This window comes from Meleagris gallopavo, chromosome 9, assembly GCF_905368555.1.
Source record: "Meleagris gallopavo chromosome 9, MGAL_WU_HG_1.1, whole genome shotgun sequence".
NCBI classification, from domain to species: Eukaryota; Metazoa; Chordata; class Aves; order Galliformes; family Phasianidae; genus Meleagris; species Meleagris gallopavo.
The window spans coordinates 8,188,294-8,210,448 of NC_139412.1; the positions used below are offsets into that span (position 1 = coordinate 8,188,294).

Here is a 22,155-nt window from a genome sequence, read left to right on the forward strand (position 1 = left end):
ATACTGCCTATCAACTGTGATTTTTCACATTAAGCAATGCTAAGTCCAGAGGAAAAATAAATATGCCCACAGAAACTACAGCTAAGACTACATCTAACAAGAATCTATATTCTTGTTCATTATACAATGAATCATGAATTCACCCAGCTAAACCCGCAAGTACTGATCTTGAAGATGATAGCAAAATGATAATATTGAGAAGCATTTTGTATAATGTTGACATCTATCCCATTACTGTTTTACATATGCCAATACTGAGCACTCATAAGGAAAGAACAAGTATTGACCTGCTAACTGACACTGATCCTTGGAGCAATCTCAAACTTTGCCACATTTCAATTTCAAAATGCATTTCAGCTATAATATGAGTGATTTATCATTTAGCAGTAGCTGTCAAAGTAACCTCCTAGATAAAACAAAAACATCTGGAACCATAAACAGAGGAGAGCAGTAGCTGAATTTTAATCCAAATCCGACATGTTCACTTCATTAGGAACAGGAAACAGCTAATTAGTAATTGAATGTTTCATGGTTTTAAGGAGGCTCAGACTCTCCAAACATAGATGATTTAATATGTGTTTTGGATGTAAACAAGAATAAAGATCGGAAGAGCCAGGGACATAACATCTCTGGAGGAATGTTTGGGAGCATGGGAACCTCCAAAGAAATGACTAAAATTAGCTTCAGGCCTTTGGCTGATTAAAATTATTGTCTTAAGATTTACTGTGGCAAATATTAAAGCTTGGGGAGAGGGGTAAGCAGAAATGCACAGACTGAACGTTGTTGTGCTTTTTTGTTTTCTGCTCTTCCTTCTGGTTATTAGGAAGTTCCTTCCCACAGCAGGCTATAGGTGATGTAACTTACATTAACGCTGTGCTCCAAATAAAGATAGCCACTGGCAAAACCTGCAGGTCAACGTGACTGCCCCCAAAAAGTCAGAAATACTCCTTACTGCCAAGCCAAAGGCTGACATTCTGCTGGAGTGTGTTTTTAGTGAGTCAGTAATTTAACAGCTCTGGTGCTTTGCACAGCAGCAGTCGAAGCACTGAGCTCTGAGCAGCCAACACCCACAGTGCTGCTCTCTTTGGGGTTTGAGCTCAGGAGCCAGATCTACAAAAAAGTCCCTCTGCCTAAGCACCCATACTGGGTGGGACTTCTTATAGATGTGCTTAGCATGTTCATGCCATACCAGTGGAAGTCAGCAGGCATTAGGGATGTAGCTTGCTAAGTGGCCACAAGGCATCTGCTGCAGCTGTATTTGATGTTGATACTTGTACAGTGATGGTGACTGCGCATGTGTGCACATTTATGCTGTCCCATTTGCTGACAAGGTCTGTGCAAAGATAAGTGTAGGCACATTCCAAGTAAGAGCTGATTTATCAAAAGTGGGAGCAGTAAGGAAGGCTATGATGAAATCAGCCTCTGTTCTTCCCTACAAATATTATTTAAATAATGTATTTATTTAATTTCATAATAAAAAAAGAACACTTTTTACAACCATGAACACAAGTCCTCTCTCATAGAAGAGAGCAAATTCACAACTGTTACAAAATTCTTCATTTAGCCACTTGAAAAACTACACAAACTGAAAGGATTTAAGATAGATACAATACTTTGATTCTTTGCCCAATCTTTTGCAAATACTTTGCGCAGTTAATCCCTGCCAAAGAAGATGTATTTGGAGATCAAATGTAACACTGATTCAGCTGGCTCTTCTTGAAAACAGAGAGGGAGGGGAAGGTGTGAAGCAGCTGATACCATGCTCAGCTGGGTGGCTGGGTCAGCAAAACCATGTGTTGGCTTTGGTCATTATACACATGAATAGATAGAGCTCATCAGGCCATTAACAAGCTCTAGGAAACCACAAGGCTGTGACTTTCTTCATGCTGCCCAGCCTGGCACCATTCCTGCTGCCCATAGCCGTGGGAGCCCTGCCTGCCTCCACCCTGGCTGGCATCACAGGCTGCTTACTGACAGAGCCAAAGTCATAGCAGGAGACTACAGAAAGAGAAGCAGTGAATTATTTGGACTATTGTCATTAACCTGGCTTGTGATGTAAACCTGAAGCTTAAAAGTTAGCTAAAACTAAAAGTCTTGTTTTCTAATATAACATAGTCATGTTTTAAAAGTATTTTATCTTTCAAATTATTGATCAAACTAAGCTAAGAAGTGGTTGTTAAGATAACTGTTGGCCCATGGGCTATTTAAAGTTTGGAACAAGTCTAATTTTTTCCCCTTTATTTCTTAAGGAGAGTTCAGTGGAGGTATCTGTAGCACTTTTGTAAGAGAGAAAGCAAATGCCAAACCTCAAGCCAAGAAATACTACTGATTAGTAAACAGAAAACACATGGTTAGATATTTCCCTTTTTTTTAAAGCTCTCCATTATATGCCAGAAGTCAAAATGTGTTTTTGTTGCTGCACAATAAACTGAACTGCATGGTGTTAACAACGTCACGCAGCAACCACCTATGAGAAATTACAGTGTCAGGAGCATCTGTGCTACCACTTCTACATGAATGACAACGTGATGCTGTCAAATTCATCTTTTTAAAGAATATTCACCATCTCCTCAGTGTAGCTGACTGCAAGCTACATACCATTTTATAGCATTTTACGGTACTATACAGCAAAGATTTGAATAAATCTGTGTGCAATAAATGTATTCTTTTATTAGGTTTATCCCTTAATCAAATATTCATTTATGTGGGCTTCATTCTATTAAAAAATGAAATTATACAAAGGTGAGCAAAAGTGTAGATTTACAGTAGTTTAAAGCCTAATCTCATTCTCTAGGGGTAATATTGACAATATAAAAACTGTATAAATGATATTCCCTAACACTAAAATATGCTTATGAGCCCCCTGTGCATGTTATACTGCTTTACAACCTACAGTGAAATGCATGACTGGCTTAATAAGCAAGACATTTAGAAAGGATTTTTTCCCCTTCCCAATGTATAACAGGAGTAAAGATCTCACAGTCTCAATGTAGGCCAGAGCCTGTGTTAATAATTGTAATTCTCCCCAGGATGAGGCTGTCTTCCCTGAGTTGTTGGTCCGGGGTCTACATGCATCTCTTGCACTTTCCTTTAGCAACAACACCATCATTTGTCTTTCTCTTTGAAGGTTTAATATCTGTATAACAGGACAAATCCAAAGCAATAATTATCATCTCCTTATTTATTCACATTTTTCTTGTTTCTTCATTTTCTCAGCTTATTTTTCCCCTTGCTCTCAGGACAATTTGCATGCATATTTGAGTTTCTGGAATGTTTTGTATGGCTTTGTGTTATCTTTAAATCAGTAATTCACCTGTATTTCTATAAAAAGTATTTCAAAACAAAACTTCCATGTGTACTCTCACATCTCGCATTGAGAACTGTGCCCTGATAATCCTGGTGTGAAACTCCAGGCCAGGAAGGGGTGCATGATGCAGCCAGCCTGCTGTGATCTAACAGCTAGAATTTGGGATTGTTCAGATAATTTTAGCACACTTAGTTGGAGGAGAACATCACTGGATTAAGGAAATATGCAATCTGCTCCATCATGAGAGAACAAGGATACATGTGTTATATTGCTAACTATAAATTATTCACGTTACTTCTAAAACAAAGATGAGCCCTACACATTGCAGGGCACATGGACAGCAGAATCCCACTTTTACCAGTTTGGATCAAGAAGGAGCGGGGAAAGCTGCTAAAGGTTGGGTAGGGCTGAGCCAGGGCCGTGTGCCTGCAGATGCCAGGGAGCAGCAAGAGGATGTTTGGTTGACCAGCAGCTCCGGCTCTGCATGGTGGCTTGGAGAGTGGGACCCATGGCCTTGGTGGCACAAGGAGAGGGTTGGACATGAGCTGAGCAAAATGGAGCCAGCATTTCAGTTAAAGCAGAGCTGGGTTGAGCTCTGAGTGCAGCAAAGACATAGAAAATACAATGCCAAGACAATAAATCTAACAGACAAAGCTGGGGCTGGTTAGTTTGATTCAGTTATTTTCTGTGCTGTGACACTCACAGAGGTGTGGTTTTTCCCCAACTTACTTCATGCTTAGGAGTATTGACTTGACTCTGTCAAATACTTCCACATTCACATTAATAGATCTAAAAACTCATACCGAAAATAGGACTTCTATTCTAATGAGTAGCAATAGCCAAGGACAAGAATATGTTCACTGAATACTAACTGTGCAGATGCTGGATTGCCACTGTCAGCATGGGTAGGAAGGGAGTTAACACAGCGGTTCCTGCTGAGGAAATATCCAAGCCTGCTGACACTGAGTTATTGAATAAACGTTTGAGCCCTTTGTAAGGGAAAGGTAAGGACCTTCACAGACTAGTCTCCAGGGGAAACCTTTCCTCACCTTCTGTTTTCAGTAAATCACAACACTTCAGCCTCCTCCATCTCATGAGTGCATACCGAGACAGAGATTCAGAAAAAATATTGTGTAGCAGAAGTACAGATAGCATGGAGAGTAAGATTACTTTGCAGCCCTGCATTTGCATCACCAACAGCGAGCAATGCAGCCTGCACTGGGCTCTCATCACAAGCAGCAGAGTTGCCTTTTGGTTAGCAGTTCGAGGGACTGCTCTCCCTTGTGCCTGCAGTGCTTGCATGGCTATGGGAGCCTTCTCATGGGGTGCTCATTATTCCAGGGTAGAACAGGAGAGGTTTTCTAGAAAACACAAAATGACACAGGTCAAAGCAGCTAGAAGGGGATCACTCATTCAGCCAGGACATGCATTTGAGACAGAGCACTGGGCAGGAAGAAGAAAAGATCTAAGCCTTGCAGAAGCCAGGGAAGGATTTGCTCACAAGCAAAATACCAGGTCTCTATTAATCACAGTTTCTAATCAAATGGTTCTGGTCTGCCCTCATGTAAAAATTTCATTTTTTCTAGAGAAAGCAAGACCAGAATAACAGCACTGTCATTTCCAAGATGTGGACACTGTCTCCTGCAATAGAATAGCAGCAGCAGGGCTGCAGAATCACCGCATTTGAAGGTATATTCTGATACAATAACCAAAGTCAAACCTTCTCAAAATCACTACCCCTCCTTCTTTTTTTTTTTCCTCTTGCAACTTCTTTTTTTTTTTTTTTTTTAATTTTAGCCTGGATTTAAAAATAGGTTGGTTATAACCGAATATTAAAAAATATATAGCTTGTTTTCTAAATAATAGAAATAAATTATATTCTAGATTTCGACAGTCCTCCATCTTTGGCAAACAAATAAAAAAGTTATTCATGGCTACTGGCAGTTTCTGTGCTACCTCTCTGCTAGGTTATTTCGCAGACAAAAGCAGCTGCAGCCCTCTGACTCTCCCGTCACAGAGCCATGCTTTCACCTCAGGAAAGTCCGTCCACCTACACTCCTGCCTCATTCTTGAAATTTAGAGTCTTTTAGTTTTTGTAAATTGTTATCAGCAAGTATTATGCTAACGTCTATTTTTTAGAATTTTAAGATAACATTGCTTTGCTGATTGTTCCAATATCCCCTAACAATGAAATATAGTAATACAAAAGTTAACTAAGGTATAAACATGCAAAAGGAGAAGTCTCCCTGCGATCATAAAATGATGTTATTTTCTGTTCAGCAGTTCATGTTACTGCTGTTCATGCTAATTAATTAAAGGAGCTGTTGCTGTAATGTGCAAACAGGGAATCTGAGAAACTGAGAGGGCTTTTAGGTCTCGGAGTGAAGTTAAGTCAATCTGGGCGCGGGCAATCAAATGTAATGAAATCACTTGTCAGTGCTAAGCTTGCAAAAACTGTGAAGTTTGACTAGGGAGTAAAAGGATTATAATTAGATTTCCAATAGGATAATAACTAAATGGCAGAAAGCAGTAAAGAGAAAATATTACTTTGTTAGCTAATGGTGCTGCTGTTCGGTTTTAGTTTTTATCAGCACACTTGTAGTTGTACTAATTTAATTTGCTTTTATCAGCAAAAATGCACTACTCGAATGGTACTTGAATGTCATTTGCAAAAAACATTGATCTGAAGGTGCACTTAATGACACCCAGTATGTTTATTTTATGTGAAACGGAGATTGCTTGATAAAATGGTTGATGCAGTATCTTCCTGGCCCAAGAGTGAGTTATGGAAGCAAGAGCAGAAGGTATCAGCACATGCACTGCCTGCTCCTGCACCACTCAGCTATGCAGGGGCTGTCAGACTACAGCAACTATTTCTTTTCTATTTGTCTGCTAACAGGCCCCTCACAGATTGACCTGTGCTGGACCAAAAGCTCAGGGGTATGGAGGACAGAGCTAAAGACTGTAAAGTTTGAAAAACTTTTAGCCTTGTCAGCACAAAATTTCAGTTCAATTAATACACAGAGCATAGGGAAAACGAGTCTACTAAACGGAAGAGATTTATAATGCATATCAGAATCTCAGAAAATGAACAGCTTGTGTTAATAAAATCATTTTAAGAAATGAGCATAAAATATGATATGACTTAATCACTGTGCAGTATTTTTGCAATTTTCCTTTAAACCATCTTAAGGAGATACTGGCAGTGAAACTAATTGAATTTCAAAGGAAAGGCACTGTGTGAATGATAGATTTCTGTCCAGCAGAGTTATTGACAACAAAAAAGAAAGGTCTGCATTGACACTAAAGCTTTTTTCTGTGCACTAGAGAGAGATTCTGGATGCTTGGAAACAGCTTTGTATTAGGGACATGTGTTTTGACCCTTCCTCCTCCCAGAGCCCAAAAAACAAAGGCTGTAAATGAAGGGGCAGTGGAGGCAGTGTACTCAAACTGTTAAGATTGCAGTGCAAGAGTTGCTGTCAAGTTTCAGAAACTGTAAATCAAAGGAAAATAGAATAAAAAGATATTACAGTATCAGCATAAATAAAAATGAAGGAGATGGTGCTAAGGAACAGAAACACTTTGAAACCTAGACTAGCTCTACAGAGAGATCTTCAAAAAGCTTTTTTATCAGCTGAGAGTGCTTAGTGAAAGAACTGGATAAAGTCATCACATATTTACATATCAACAGGATTACCAAACTGAAATTGTCAGAGAATCCCGTGTATGCTGCCATTCACGGCTGTGGTGAAGACAAGAAATGACATATTCTGCTTTCACAGCAGGGTACCAAATGCAGAGATATTGAACATCATCAGTGAGTGTCCAGGTCTCCCTTGGTTCAGGCTTTTGACATGAAAAAAAGCTTTGTAACCCAAAGCCTTTTAAAACTGAGATTTAAGGGAAAACAATAACAACAAACAAACAAAACAAAACAAAAAACTAAAAAATCTCTCTGAAATTAAAATCCTAAGAATCACAGGGCATTCTTCTTTATCAGTAATACACAAGAAGTGAGAATAAGTTCTGAGTCCTTTTGTAAGTAAATGGCTATTGCAAGTGGCTATGCATCACTCTCCTCACAGTTACTTATACTCTTTAATAGAAGACAGATTTGAACCAACTGTAACTCTTTTCTTTCTTTAAAAACGAAAATTAACTTCCTTTTTTTTCACTAGATTCTGTCCAGGTACACCTTGGACTCACAGAATCTTTTTGGAAGAGCACTGAGCGCTTATCTCAGCAGATACTGTAAATAGCACTAGGAAACAGTAGGAATCATTTGCATTTCAAATTAAAATACATGTCCCGAGCGCTTATCCAATATTTTGACTATTTCTGGCAGTAACAATTTTCAAACTGCAATACTTAGAGCACAACTCCAATCATATGTGTACATATACATGAATATAAATATATGTTGTATTATATATGTATATATGTAATTCTCCTTTTTTGTTATGTGTAGCATATGAACCTAAAATCACAAAAGGCGACAGCAGTAAAAATATTTGAAATCTTTCCTGTATAGATGACAGATGGACAACAGATGCGTACCAGAGGTATGCAAAGTCAAGCCTTTAACAGTTGACAAATGCTAAAGGTTATGTTTCTATCTCTATCTGCACTGGTTCTAGCAGTACCTAAGATAGAATTCTCTATCAGATATTCTTGTAATACCCTCTGGTATGTGCACATCTATTTAAATGCATACTAAACATTTCTTTTAAGCCTTCTGGAACTTTTGTCTTGCTAAATTTGCCATCTTGTGATTTCCATCATCTACTGTTTATGTACTTTTTGAAAACATGTATGATCTTGAAAGGAAAGCAAGGATCAGAAGTGGAATATTTTAAAAAGATAAATCATTTGTAAAATCATTTTTGGACTAAGCCTGTATATCTAAGTATGGTAAGTATCTAAGTATGAGTGTTTCCCACATCTCTGTTTAAACAAATATAATTGTTGATCTTGTAAAGTAGCAATCTTGCTATACTTCTTTTCTACATTGAACAGGAAGACAAAATGAAGTTCTGTAATTTACATTTATCGCAGGAAAACAAGAGGTCAAAAAGTATTACGCATTTCATTTTTTAATATGGCTTGTGATAAATGTGTACGTAATAGAAGGAGGTACATACTGCACCTTGCATTGCTGCACTGTCATGTTGGGTTCCGTTGTGTTCTATTTCCATATCTGGGATTCCAGCATCTGAAAGATGTGACACTGAAGATTAATGCTTTCCCCTTTATCCTTCTCTCATGCATCTTTAGAATAATATTTATAGGAAACTAAGATGATCAGCAAGTTGCACGACCTCGCATAAAACATTTGGTCTTCACAGATTTTCAGTAGTAAATCGTTTTCAGAATGTGCAAACATTACTGGTCTCACTGTGGATTATTTTTAATGTGCTTCACATCTGTCTGATGATCAGATAATAATCAACACATGATAATAATGTATCTGTAAAATTCTTTCGGAGAATAAAGGCATCTGACATGAAAAATAAAATGGAAATTAAACTGTGGTATTATTAAACCAAATTTACTGTCTCAGGCAAATACCTGCGAAGTTAGAGAGTTAAAAGATACAACCAGTACCAGTCAACATGTTTGTATCCATGTGCATGTGTTTGTATGAGTGTATTATTACCAACAGGGACAGTACCATATCAGCTCAGGTTATTTAAGTGTACTCCGTCACCCAAGGAACACTATGTATGTAATATATTATGGGAAAGACTTCCAGGTTCCTGAGAAGAGTTTTCCAAAACAGATTGTGCTGTTTTTTTCCAAGCTGAGAAGGAGTCTCATAATGATATGTGCTCTTGAACTATTTAATGTCACACTGATAGTACCTCTGTCTGCAGTCCTTCGGGGTGTGGCTGAGGGCTCCAACACCCCAGGGCGTTAAGAAAACAGATGCCATTATCCACCTTGTGCCAACAAGGATTAGCATGAAGGGTATGTGATCTGAATCCAGGGTACCTCAAATCCTGGAGAAACATCTGCTTTCATCGTAATACAGCACTTCGAATTTACAGTAGAAAAGGAAAAAAAAAAAAGCAAAAATAACCCAAGAACACCTGGAGGGAGATGTGTGTAGTTTTTAAGTATTTCTGTGTAAAAGCCCATTCCTGATATTCTCAAATAGAGAATAACTGTATTGCTGCTTTCTCAGATCACTCGAGCTGGGCAGTACCTGTTGCAAAGATGACATTTTGCTGGTCACACACAGCCTGACTGAGCTCTGTGTCAAAGCAGGGCAATTGATTCAAGTACGTGTATGAGTAATGCAGTACATGAGAAATACATGTGTGTATGTACCTTAGATATACATGTGTATATGAAATATAGGATTACATACATGGACATCACATAAATATATATGAGCAAATAAATTATCAATTTACATAATTTTTTTCTTTAGAAAGTGCAGTGACTGTTATTACACAGGGTTTTTCTTGTTCTTGTTTGAAGTTCAAGGCACTGGACTAGAAACCTAAAAAAAGATTCTCTTTTCAAACCTTTTAGAGTATACTTTGTATGTACGTAAAATGACAAAGTCATCTGTAATAACAGCATCTGTTAAATGAGACAGAGCGTCAGAGTTAAATTAAAAATATTCAGAATAGCCCTTCACATTTTGTTGTCATAAAATTGTACCTGCAATTAAATTGTGGATTAAGATGCTAATGAGCTACCTGATTTGCATGTGCAATCAGATTAGCATGTAAATATCAGCTTTTCGCAGGCACCAACATATATATGGCTACCTGAGTGTGCCTGCAAATCAAAATGTTAGCAGCCAGGCCGACAATAGCAGATGTAAAGATCTGTTAATCACGTTGCTGGGGTGTTGGTCCCCTTCAATTTGTGGCTTCCAGAACTGCTGAGTACTTGTAAATGTAGTGCGATAGGCAGGTGCTTACCAGCAACAACAGCATCTGGGTGAGTGACCTTACTGAGTGTGAGGATTTCAGTTTTCATCTGACATTCATCACAGGGTGCTGGCTGTGCCTGGGGGATCTGACCTGGGCATTTCCACCCAATAGGGGTGGTACAAAAGGTCCCTGCTGGCTGTACCCACTCAGCCTCTGCTGGGAGCCTGTCCCTTAACACGGCACAATGGCAAGCTGTATATCCATGCCTGAATCACCACTGCTCACTGTCAAGAGTGTCAGAACAGCCAGCCAGTTCCTGGGTACAGTGATATGCTGGACTATAAAACCCAGCAGATGAGAATGCCTCTGAAAGATGTTGCTCTCATAGTTAAAGAGTTTATATCTCTTAGGTGCTCCAGCTAAATCACAACTCACGGCCCATTGCAGAGAGCTGCAGTGGCAGTTCAAACAGACAGGCTTGCCCTACCTTTAAAAAACAGCTTGGGTACCCTTGCAACTGAGATCAAAGGCCAAGTTAAACTGATTACTTTCACTCAGCAGTTTTTGCAGTCTGCTTCTGTTATTATAGCTCAGTTGCTAGCAGTAGCCAAACGAGGCAAAGTTAATGTGAAGAATACATGACATACAAACACAGCAGAGACTGAATATAACTCTGATTCATGAGCCTCTGCAGAGACATCAGGATAGGCAAGATGCAAAGACCAACTTTAGCTGCAGAACGTGAAATTAATTAAAACTCAGCTAGGCTTAGTCTTAAAGATTCAAGCCAACATTCTAAAGTTTGCTCAAAACCACTTTAAGCAGGAGAGGTGAATACTCGCACTACTCAGAACATAATCAGCCTCTATGAAATTAACTGATCTGAATTTGTTTCACAATAATATCTGGGAAGTATTCAAAAACCTTGTCAGCTCATAAGGCTGATACATATTTAACAAACTTAATAGATCCTGAGGCTGAGCAAACTTCAGCCAAACAGCTTTTAAAATGAAGCTGAGCAGTTCTCAAAATGAATCTGCTGGGAGAGAAGAGATCAGAGAACCTTAGAAGAACCAAATTTCACATTGTCTTAGCTGGCACTGTAACAGATTTCTCTGGCAATGTATTCAGCACTTCTTGTCATGCCTGTGTAAACTGCTCTATGTTTCTTTTGTCGCAGACATATTTTTTTAATTCATGACCCAGAGTACACGGTCTGAAATAGATTTTTACTTATTTCAGGAAAGGGTCTTGCATTTTATTCTGGAATTTGCTTTATGCACTGTTTTAGTTTTTTAACTTAATTAAACATCATTTTATGTTAACTGTGAAAGGCCAACTAAGACATTACCATTTAACATCCTGAGACCGTCACCTGATGTGGCCTGTTTAAGCGCCTGTTCCACTTGTTCTCTTCTCTTTGATTCAAATTCCAAAGCTTCCTGCAATTTTCTCTTCGCCTTTTTTTCTTTCTTCAAGCGTTTCTGAATTGTTGCTGGAATGGAAACATATGATAAGAATGGCTGTCATAGCACAATTAATATATAACGGAGAGAGTAAACTTGTTCCTTAATTTTTGATGTTCAAGAGCCAAGTTCTAGATCAAGAAAAAAAAAATCAGACACGAATCTGATATAAACGAGCAAAAACCAATCCATACCCTGTTCTGAAACAACAGCTAATGTGAAAGAACTTTAAATCTTGTTACAGATCTTTAATCTTATTCTCAGTCTGGAACAACACCACCGATGCAAGTCTCCTGACTAGAACCTGGGTTACAGAGCCAGCTCAGACACTGAGAGGCTACTGAAAAGCTGAGTTAAATGGGTACCAACTGAAATGAAGATGAAATGCATAGAGAAATGGTAGTTAAGGATGAATGTGAGTATATCTGTGGGCAAAAGCACTTTCACTTTTCGTCACTAGTTCAAGAAAAAAAAGAGGGAAAGAGAAAGAAAAGGAACAAAAGCATTGGGCAGATGGTGAGAATCTCTGAGAGAAAATAAGGACAAACTTCCCGAGTAGAAAGGAGGTTGAAAATTAGCTTAAAATACAGGCATGTAAATCAAGAACTTTTTAATATTCTCTCCATTACCAATATCTCCTTCTAACAAAAACACTCTTAAGATCTGTAACTGGCTGATTGGACTAAAAATGGGTAACAGTAAAGTATTACAGTGCTTCTCCACAGCTCCGTGTTAGTAGAGCTCGATGTTCTTTACAGTCATCTCCCTTCTAAAGATGGAAAGCAGGAAAGTGCCTTGACAAAGATCATCCAGGGGTCACTGGTACAGCCCTGCAAGATTTGGCAGAAAATGGAAGTATTCCTGACTTCTGTTCCCAATCTCAGTTTTAAACCCAACTATAAATAAAATTAAACCTGTAACTAGAAAACTATACAGCATTAATTGTAGCCAGATGATTCACATCTTCATTGGGAACTGCTGACACTGCCTAAGGTTGTATTCCCTCATCTATATAAATTCAGGCAATAAAATGTACCTTTTCCTTTTAAAACTCTGAATCTTAATTCCGTGTTTAACCTTATCTTTCACCAGCATCAGGTTACCATTTTTTTTGTTTGATGTACTACTGAACCATCTAGTGATGATACTAGAAAAGGTAGGTTGAACTACCAGACAAAAAAAAATTTGAGCTTAAACATAAATGCCCCGTTTCAAAATGACATTTATTAGTCTATATTCTAGCAAATGCTCTTTACAGGTATTGTTAAAATGAAAGGTGAATTTACATTTGCAGTATTTTGTAATTCATTTTATTTGTTTGCTTCACCTGTGTGAAGATATCTGTGAATTTTAAATCACAATATTGTGAGAAAAACTGCTAAAAAACATGGAGATGTAACTTTCTGTGCTGACTTGTTTATCTAACTCTTATCAATTTTTACAGACCTGAATTTGTGATTGCACTATTCAGGGGAATAAAAGGATACCACTGCATGAGCGATCTCCGAGAGATTTAATAAATTATGAATGCCAAAATGTGATCTGGAAACAAAACTTTGGAAAATTGAGTAACCCATGTGGAAAAGTCTATCTGTGACTTTCTATAATAATGTGGATGTTGTGATGACCTGAAAAACAAACAGTTCTGAGGATACTGATTATTGGAGAAATTCTTGAAGTCATAAGTCAACCAAATTTGTGAAGGACTTAAGGTTTTTGTTGAGTTAAATATGACTGTGGAGGTACGTAGTGTTTTGCCTGCCTACACCAAGATTAAGGTTTGTTTTACAGAAATACAGCTGTCTCATCTACACTTACACTGGAGTGATGCAATGATTTTGAACACCCTCCGCGATTTAACAACTTCTGTAGTATTCACTCACTCCTCACAACTTGACTTAAAGCGTCCTTTGTCAGTTCTTAGCGAGCCTTGGTGCTGCAAACAGGTTCCTCACCTAATTTCAATTCAAAACGCACAGGAAGAGAGTAGAAGGCACTTACATCTGTAGCCTTATCTAGCTTTATCTTTCCGATTTCATGGATGTAATCCAGAAGTGGCTTTCGGCGTATGAAGAACTGCTTCTCTCCTTTTGATGCAGATTTGAATTTTAAAAAGAAGACTGCCTGCTTTACAATATCATAGCGAAAAATTTAGATTTACCCATTTAATTGCCTGTTATTATCAAAAGCTTCTAAAGACTCACGGTTCTGTCTTAGAAGGCCTCATGTTAGGAGAGCTTTCGTATCTCACTCTTCTGATGGAAAGAAAAAAACCCAACTATCTAGGGTTATTTGTTTCAGATCTTGAATTACAAGAAGTTGCCTAAGTGCAACTATTTGGTTGCACTGAAGTTGTCTAGAGGACAAACTAGCTGATTTAAATACTCCAATTACAGACATATTATCTTTCTCAAAATAAGACTGATCCTCAATGCTTGGAGGATAATAGCAGGAAACAAAAGAAATTAAAGCTGTCAAATGAAGAAATCGGGCTGGGAATACACAGACGGTGTGGTAATAATGCACGTGAAAGCCATGAAACTGAATCAGCTTTCCCTACAGAACCAGCCAAAATGCTCTGCGGCCAGTGGCCCTCCAGGAAATAATCCTTCAGTCACTGTTCTGTCTGCTTACAGAAAAGTGTGCTTCATTCTGTTTTTATTAAATTTAAATCTTTCATTACCAGTGCTAGTCCACTGCTACATTACACTGAAGTATGAATGTCAGTTAACTCAGAGTCCTCTGTAGATCCAGCTGGAAATGCCAAAGGGTTACACATTTAATAGGTATCTAAACTCCATTTTCATTCACTCACCTCTGCTTTGCAGCTCAGCTGTAAGTTGCCTCTCCAAGCTCTCTCTGAGTTCTCTCTCTCTACAAAGCTCCATCTTTAACTCTTTCTTTTCCTGCTGTATCTGCTTTTCCTGGACTCTGGCATTGTCCACAGCCACTTTCAGCAGGCCCTAAAATACATGCAAATGTGACACCTCTAAATACCATTTTGTTTCAGCAGTGATAAAATTCATCCATTTATTTATTTTACTCCCTTTAGAAATAAACCACCAACAACAAAAACTCAGGAGCCTATAGACATGGAATGCACCCGGGCATTTAAAGTGCCTAAATGTTAAATATAAGCAATTTTGTGGTATAGCTTTTGCACCTTCATCCTACTGGTATGGTTTATTACAAATGGAATGCCGTATCATTGCTGACCTTGGTCAACTGCAGGGAGAAGCAAAGGAGAAATAATGAGACTGGTGAATTTTAATATGACTATTATTGCCAACTATTAAGTCAAATAGACAATGCATAAAATGTTTCCACAATCGATAATGCCAGAGAATGAAAACCTAGGCATTACATTAAATAATAATAAAAAAAAAATTAGAATTGCAGATACAAAATAGTTTCTAACTTTCTAAAAGAGTAGCAGAAGAAATAAATTTTATCTGTTATGACATAGTCTGGCCCTATAGAGAATAACTTACCTGAATGTTGGTTAATAGTGTTTCAACTGATGAAAGACCATCAGCAAAAAGAAATGGCGCTGGAAATCCAGGAGGCAAGGCCTGTCCAGCCAGTTGGACTTTATCTAAGGTCGGTTTCATTATTGGAATGGCAATCTGGACCTCTTCTGTAAAGACAGGTTAAAAGCAAGATCAGAAACTATTGGAAATATAGAGGTCAAAGTGATTTTTAGAAACTGTTTCCCTGGAAGTCAAAATACAAGCATATTAGTAAAGCTGATATTGTTTTGGTCTTTGAGCAGCCATGGCTATTACTAAGGCAAGTTTGCAAAACAATAGAGAGCAATAATAAATATACTTAAGGCTATAGCATCGCTCTAATAGAGTATAGACCATTATATCTCAAATTCTACAAAATTATACTACTGAATTATAACAGCATTATGCAGTTCATTAAACCTGAATGACTTTTCTTCATTCTATCATGTTTGCTATTCTGCGATGAGCATTTTTAGTCACTATAACCTTGAAAAAATTCTAATCAAGAAATGTACCACATCTCTTTACCCTTTTTAGCATTATCCTTCCCATACTCAGCAGTAAATAATCCCCACTGAGTCATCCCCTCCTGCTCATCCAGCACTGGCTCTGCCTGTCAGAGAGGCGTCTGTGCAGGCTCCCCTGGCAGGTGCCATGCTGTGGTTAGCCCCACCATGGGCAGTGGCCAAAAGCACCATGCTGAGTTCTGTCTGCTGGGAACACAGAGCTGGTGGTGGGGGCACAGGAGCAGCTGGGGAGGAGAGGGCTGAGCCATGCTCTCGTGATGCACTGCCTACAGCTGGATGGATGCGTTCCTGGCACACTGCATTACTGGGACCTGGTAACTTTCCCTTCACTCCGTTTCAGTTTGGTCAAGTTGCTAAAGATCAAGCTGTGCATGATAGAAAAGCTGTGCATGTAGAAATGTGTACTCAGAAAGAAGCAATGGCATTAGCAATTATTTTCCCAAAATCCTTTAAATTTTGTCACAAATCCTTACTGGCAAAAATCTGAACTCACTTTTTTAATATGACAACTTAATACTGTTTTAGGACAATAATATATGTATCTCCTTCTCTCAGATCCCCCCCCTTTGTGTACTACTTCTCCAATATTCATTTTAAGCATCAAGTTTATTGCTGAAAATGATGACACTAAAATCTGCTAGCAGTCTTCAAAGCCAAACTCTGTTCACTTCTTTTACACTATGATGTTAAAATTTTACACTTTTACACTATGATGGTGTAACATTACAGGGAATTGCAGTCCATATATAATATTTTCCTTTAATCTCTCTGATACTTGCAGAAATCATGAAGAATATCTCCTCACAATTGCTTTTTAGTAAAGCTGGAAACTAATCTACTGTCCATAAGTTCATGATGCATGTGTTGTTTTCTAAGGGCAGCCGCACAGCCAGTCCAGATAGTTTCATTTGTCAAGTGTCTCGGTCATATTAATTCCAGGATTTACAATTAGACCACACCACATCAAAAGGCCTCCCTCCCTTCTCTCACCTCTCTTATTTCAAAAACAACTCCGAAAGAATTTGACAACAACAAATTAAGCCCTGGTGTCTCTGCAGCAGTAGAATTATCTGCTTTAACAACCTCCAGGAGCACCCAGTGAGCTGCAAGTGCTTTTTGCCGTGAGTCAAAAACACACCCACTGACAACAAAGCTGGGAGCATTACCAGATTCTAAGTATTCTCTGAAATCTCTGCTGAGGGAGTATTCTGTTTTCACCCTATGAGTTCATTAAATGGAACAACTTCATAATGATTCTGCAGCACTAATAACAACAACAGCCACTAACCTCTTCACATCTTCACAGCTACCGTTTTAAAGCTGTGCTCATGTAAATTAAACAATCTTTTAAAAAACAACACAAAACAAAAAAACAACAAACCCCACAAAACAGTCCAGCAACATACACAGACCACCGAGGCTGTGCTGACTGAGATACGCCACCTGTCACATATCAGTATTTTTTATCAGTGGTAGTAGTTTTTAACACGACCTGGTTAGTTGTTGCATAGGATGCTACACGGAAATAATACCTAAGTCATGGAGTCACAACAGACCAAACAGAAGTGGCATTTGGAAAGGAAAGTAACGCATGAAGTATGCATAATGGAAGCCCATCGCTGCTTTAAAATCTCTAGAAATCTCTACTATTTGAAGATGAAAGTAATAACATTAAATTGGCTGAAAGGAAAATTACTATTGACTGTGAAGACAGGTTGCATGGTCTATGGTTTGTAATGTTACTGTACAGCAGATTGAAGTTTCAAAATAGTATTACTCTTCTTTAAAGAGATAGACACAGCTAAATTAGGTGCTGCTTGCTGCAGTGAGGATCAAATGCAAAAAGAATCATATTTCATCAGACCTAGTCAACACCAGGAAAATAAATAGAAATATAAGAGGTATGCAGGCAATGATTCATTTTGATAATCTGGCCCAAGAGAGACACATAGAGACAGCACACAGATCTAAGCTTCCACCAAAAGACAAATAGGACACAGAGGGTGGGAATTGGGATGACAGTGTAGCAGAGGTCACATCGATTTTCAGCAGCAGTTTTCACACAGATGAGATAACCCTGGACTCTATTTGGCCCATTGTTCATATCCTACCTGTCCCACAAGCAATAAATTTCCAAGTCCCAGAAAAAGGGCAGTAAAGAAGAAGGATTCTACTTACGACTTCTTATGATTAAGTTTTTGTGCTAACCAAACATGCTTTGCAGACCAAGGTCACATTGCATGTTAAAGTCTGTAATAGCTGAAAACTAGAAGAAGCATATTATGTTTTAGCGTATATGGGTGGAAACTGTCAAACCATTCATCATTTTTTTTTCTGATTGAAATCACACTCTGCAAAGATGAATGATAAATGCATTAGAAATCTATTTCAATCTTGTAATAGGTCTTCACATCTGAATGGTGTCTACATCTTGCCCACATTTTGAGTAAGTGCACAGTTAGGCAGAAATTTATTACCTAGGCTTAAGAAATTCTAATTGGGAAAGCAATTAAAAATGGCACGTGTTGGAAGCATTTTTGAGGACTGCATCAAGTACATCTCTTCAGCAGAGAAAAAGATGTTGATTTTAGTGTTTTGATTTTAAAGAACACTAAAGATATAAATGCTAAAAGCAGCACTCACATACAGTACAACAGAATAAACAAGAAAAAAAGCTAGGGCAAATACTGTCTTACCAAGGACACAAACAACCTTCCTATTTATTGAAGCAAAGTGGGAACTACTTTTATTGAGCTTGTTTGTTAAACCTGCCATGCTTTATAATAGCATTCAGGAATCCATTTAGAGTGCAGTCTTTTTATTTTAATTTCTTGCTGGCATCCAGGTGAATAGACGAAAGCAAGAATTATATTGCAGAGCAAAGAAATACACAGTAAATACTAACAGTGAATGGAATTATTATCCCAGGAAAGTGCACGGAAAAGTGCTAGAAAGTTTCCTGTTGTTAATGCAATATACCAAAGTATTTCATCTTCCATCTTCTGCCTAAGTTGCAGAAATCAGGATTGGAAAATTAAGCATCATCCTATGGACTAAATGCAGCACTGGGAACATGAGTAACACAAATTGCTCCCTGTGTGACACTGCACAGCCCTAACCAACAGGCAATTTTATTTACCAGCTGGTTTATGTTCTTTCAAAAGACATGCTTTTAAATCCATCATTCATATACCTGATACACTTGACATGTCACATCCCTCTCAAAACAAGCTAGAAATATTAAAGTTGAAATTTACATATTACTAAACACTAGTTAGATCATCATGTTATTTTTTCACACTCATTTCAAAACATATTTGTCTGGAGGCCTTACACATAAGCCTCACCAAAATTAGTTTACAGAACATAAGATATAATGCATAAAATAAATATATGATAAGGAAAAAAGCAGAACGAAATTCATAAGAAATTTATAGTTATTAATCTGTTCGTTACTCATCACGACATTTGATCTCAGAAAACCTTCAGCCAGCATTAATAATATGGTTTTGGACATAGATGGCACTGGGATCATTCTAGATCTCTGCCTGTGGCACACAATTTAGAAAGCTAAGGACTAAAAGGGTTCATAGTAATTACAATTCTTGAAGCTTCATATTTGAGTGATGGGGATTATATTAAATGATCCACAGTTAGAAAAGAACAGCCTAGGTGCTCCAGTGGACTGTTTTAACCTTTAATAAAATAAAAAGGTATCCCCAGCCAGCTGAGTTGTATGTGCACTCATCTTTCAAAGAAAGACACTGCATTTCTATTTGAAATGGCATTATTTGCCCAAAGTTGTTACAGAATTATCCAATTGATAACCCTTGAATTCCAGCTGTGTATCTACTTCACAAAGACAGTAATAGCAGAATCAGGGCTCAGATAGCAATTTTTGATGGCAAGAAGCAGTTCTTCAAAAGAAGTGAGATTTTTTTATTTTAAACTCTGGCAGCTTTTACACTGCTTACCAAGAAACTAGAATAATTATTTTCTTTTGCAGAAAGGCAAGTATTTAAAACTATTTAAAGCCTGATAATCTGTGAGTCTGTGGGACAGGACTGACAGTCTTCAGTGCCTTAATCCCTATGAATTCCTCCATAGTGCTCTGTGTGCCTTTCTCTCCCTCACTGCCTGCTCCTCTGCTGGGGGCCAAGCCCTCCTCTGAGAAGAGAGCCCTTCTAACTTGGCACCCATCAGACTTCGACATTTACTGCTTTAACCTTGTGATTCAGGTGCCAAATTTGAAGTCGTTGCTGTTTTTCTTAATTACAGCCCTTGAATGAACAGGGTCAATGAATGCAACTGGGAGATTCTGACTGCTGCACTGCGCTAGCTTTAAATCAAACTACTTCATTTTCCAGTGCTTGATACAACTCGATAGCATACAAGCAATTGTCATTACAGAGTTTTGCTGTAAAGAAACTTCCCTTTAAAAATAGTATCTAATCACTACACATGCATTTCCAGACTGCCTTAAAAGCTTTCAGAAACTCACAAAACAGTAACACCAAATGCCCTCTGCTTCACAGTACCTGCTTTCCAGCTGGTTCACACCCATGCAATCTGAAATCAATTGATTCTGTCCTGAAGCGTTTAGTGAAGCCTTTCCATCGTTTTCAACATAGGAAAAATGTAGACCATGTCTGTTACATTTAGAGCGATGTGCTGGCTTGGGAAAAACTGAATAGTAAACCATAGTGAAAAACCAGAAAGCCAACAGTGTGAGCAGTGCATATACTTCTATTGCCACAGAGCTCCTTGCAGGAATTACGAGGGTGTGCTTTCCTGAAGGAGGTCACAAAGAAGGCATTTGGGCTTTGAATAGGAGAAGGAAGCAAAAAGCAAAGAAATGAAAATTTCAGTAGAAAAGGCTGAAATTAGAGTTTACAAATTGTCTTTTTCTGTGCACTCTTTAACAAGGGATGAATAATTATACAGCTTTGACATTTTCATCAATGTACTCTCATTATTAAGACAGAAAATTACACCTATTTATAACTTCAACATATTTACAATGCCCTCTGATGCTCACGTGGCACTGACAGTAAAAGCACCTGAAAATACTTCATTAATTCAAATCTTAACAAAAAAAAAACCCATGAGTTAGATGAGATTTTTGTTTTGTAAAACATTAAAACTGAGATGAAGATTGCAGTGATTCACTGCACAGACATCAGAACATTTCACTGCGAAGAGCTTTAGTCTAAATTTAATATATACAGACTAGGAAAAATACAACTGATGCCACTTGAAGAAATTCTGTTCATCATGAAAAAAGCGTAAGTACAATTAATGCTACCAATAAAAATACTCAGAGCCTTCCAAAGTACTACATTTTATACGTACAATAATTATTTACAATTAATTGCTTGTGTGTGTTAGTATTATACCTGCTTTATCCTCTAAGCTGCTCCTCAGGCGGGTTTTGGTCATCTGAATTCCAGCATTTGAAGTTGCTCTAGGCTTTAACTTCTAAATCTAGGTAGGAGCTAATTACTATCAATCTGCATTTTCCATATGGCAACTTAAAGCAACTAGTTACTTTCAGCTAGTAACAGCAACTTGTCATTCCTTGCAAGGACAAGGAGCAGTTTTTCTCCTGACAGCAGAGAAAAGTGAAAATGTGAATTATTCAATAAAAGGCCAGTAATAAAATTACAACACGGAAGAAAGGAAGAAAATGAAACAACAAACAAAATCCTGCTCGCGGCTATTACCAAGAGACCATATTTTTTTCTCAGCTAACTCTCCTATTAACATTCACAAAGGCTTTTTCATGGTGAGTTTTAAGTCTCATTGCAGTCTGACTACTCTTCTACCGGGATTTTAAACTGTCAGATGACGATGGGTAGGAAGAACTTGCCAAGAAGAAAAAAAATTCTTCCATTTTCTTGGCGGATTCAGCTTTTCCCTATTAATGTTGAGATTATTTCTTCAACTATTTTGTTGCAAATATTTATGACTCCATATGGAACAACAGATGTTGAAGGAAAGGGATAGCAGAAAAGACTTCATTTTCAGCAATTACCCTGCTACTTGTTGTCATACTGTAGGTGTTCTTAGTGCATCTATTTTACACACCACCCTGTCCTTTCACACACTGCAAAAATGTCAGTTTGGATAATTAATGTAATAAATTTCCACAATATTTCCATCTAAAATCATTTCCACAATATTCACTTATGCAAATAAAATAAATAGGGCAACAGGAAGAAGAAATCAAGAAGGAGGAGGGGAGACAAGGATTGCTCCCGGTCCTTCTGGACAATCTGAGCAGGAATCAATTTCTCACAAAATGCCTCAGGTCCTTAGTACAGACTCTTCCCTTTTTTCATTTGAAACAGTTTTCAGTGACAGCCAGCAAGAAATCACGCAAGAAAAACAAGGCTATCCAACACAAAGTGCAAGAAACAATGAAATTAGTGCATAATGACGGTGCGGAAGTACAGTGTG

The 22,155-nt window shown here is 38.0% G+C and overlaps 2 protein-coding genes across 6 annotated transcripts in view; one reads left to right on the forward strand and one right to left on the reverse strand.

The window, feature by feature from the left end:
- Positions 1–11,546, forward strand: part of LOC116216933 (uncharacterized) — a 127,004-nt gene extending 115,458 nt beyond the window's left edge. The window contains exon 5 of the mRNA XM_085230955.1: positions 4,894–11,546. The gene's annotated coding sequence lies outside the window, so the exon portion shown is untranslated. The remainder of the gene's footprint in view (positions 1–4,893) is intronic.
- DACH2 (dachshund family transcription factor 2) overlaps positions 1–22,155 on the reverse strand; it is a 266,533-nt gene that overhangs the window by 1,529 nt on the left and 242,849 nt on the right. The window contains exons 8-12 of one of the 5 annotated variants that reach the window (XM_085230815.1): positions 15,152–15,297; positions 14,476–14,623; positions 11,570–11,689; positions 8,454–8,519; positions 2,981–3,136 (exon numbers count right to left, since the gene is read on the reverse strand). In XM_085230815.1, coding sequence (XP_085086941.1) covers positions 3,066–3,136; positions 8,454–8,519; positions 11,570–11,689; positions 14,476–14,623; positions 15,152–15,297 — 551 coding nt within the window. In that variant the 3' untranslated portion in view covers positions 2,981–3,065. Of the gene's footprint in view, positions 1–2,980; positions 3,137–8,448; positions 8,520–11,545; positions 11,690–14,475; positions 14,624–15,151; positions 15,298–22,155 lie in introns of those variants that run through there. The other 4 variants (XM_085230814.1, XM_085230818.1, XM_085230817.1 and 1 more) reach the window with 4 other exon arrangements.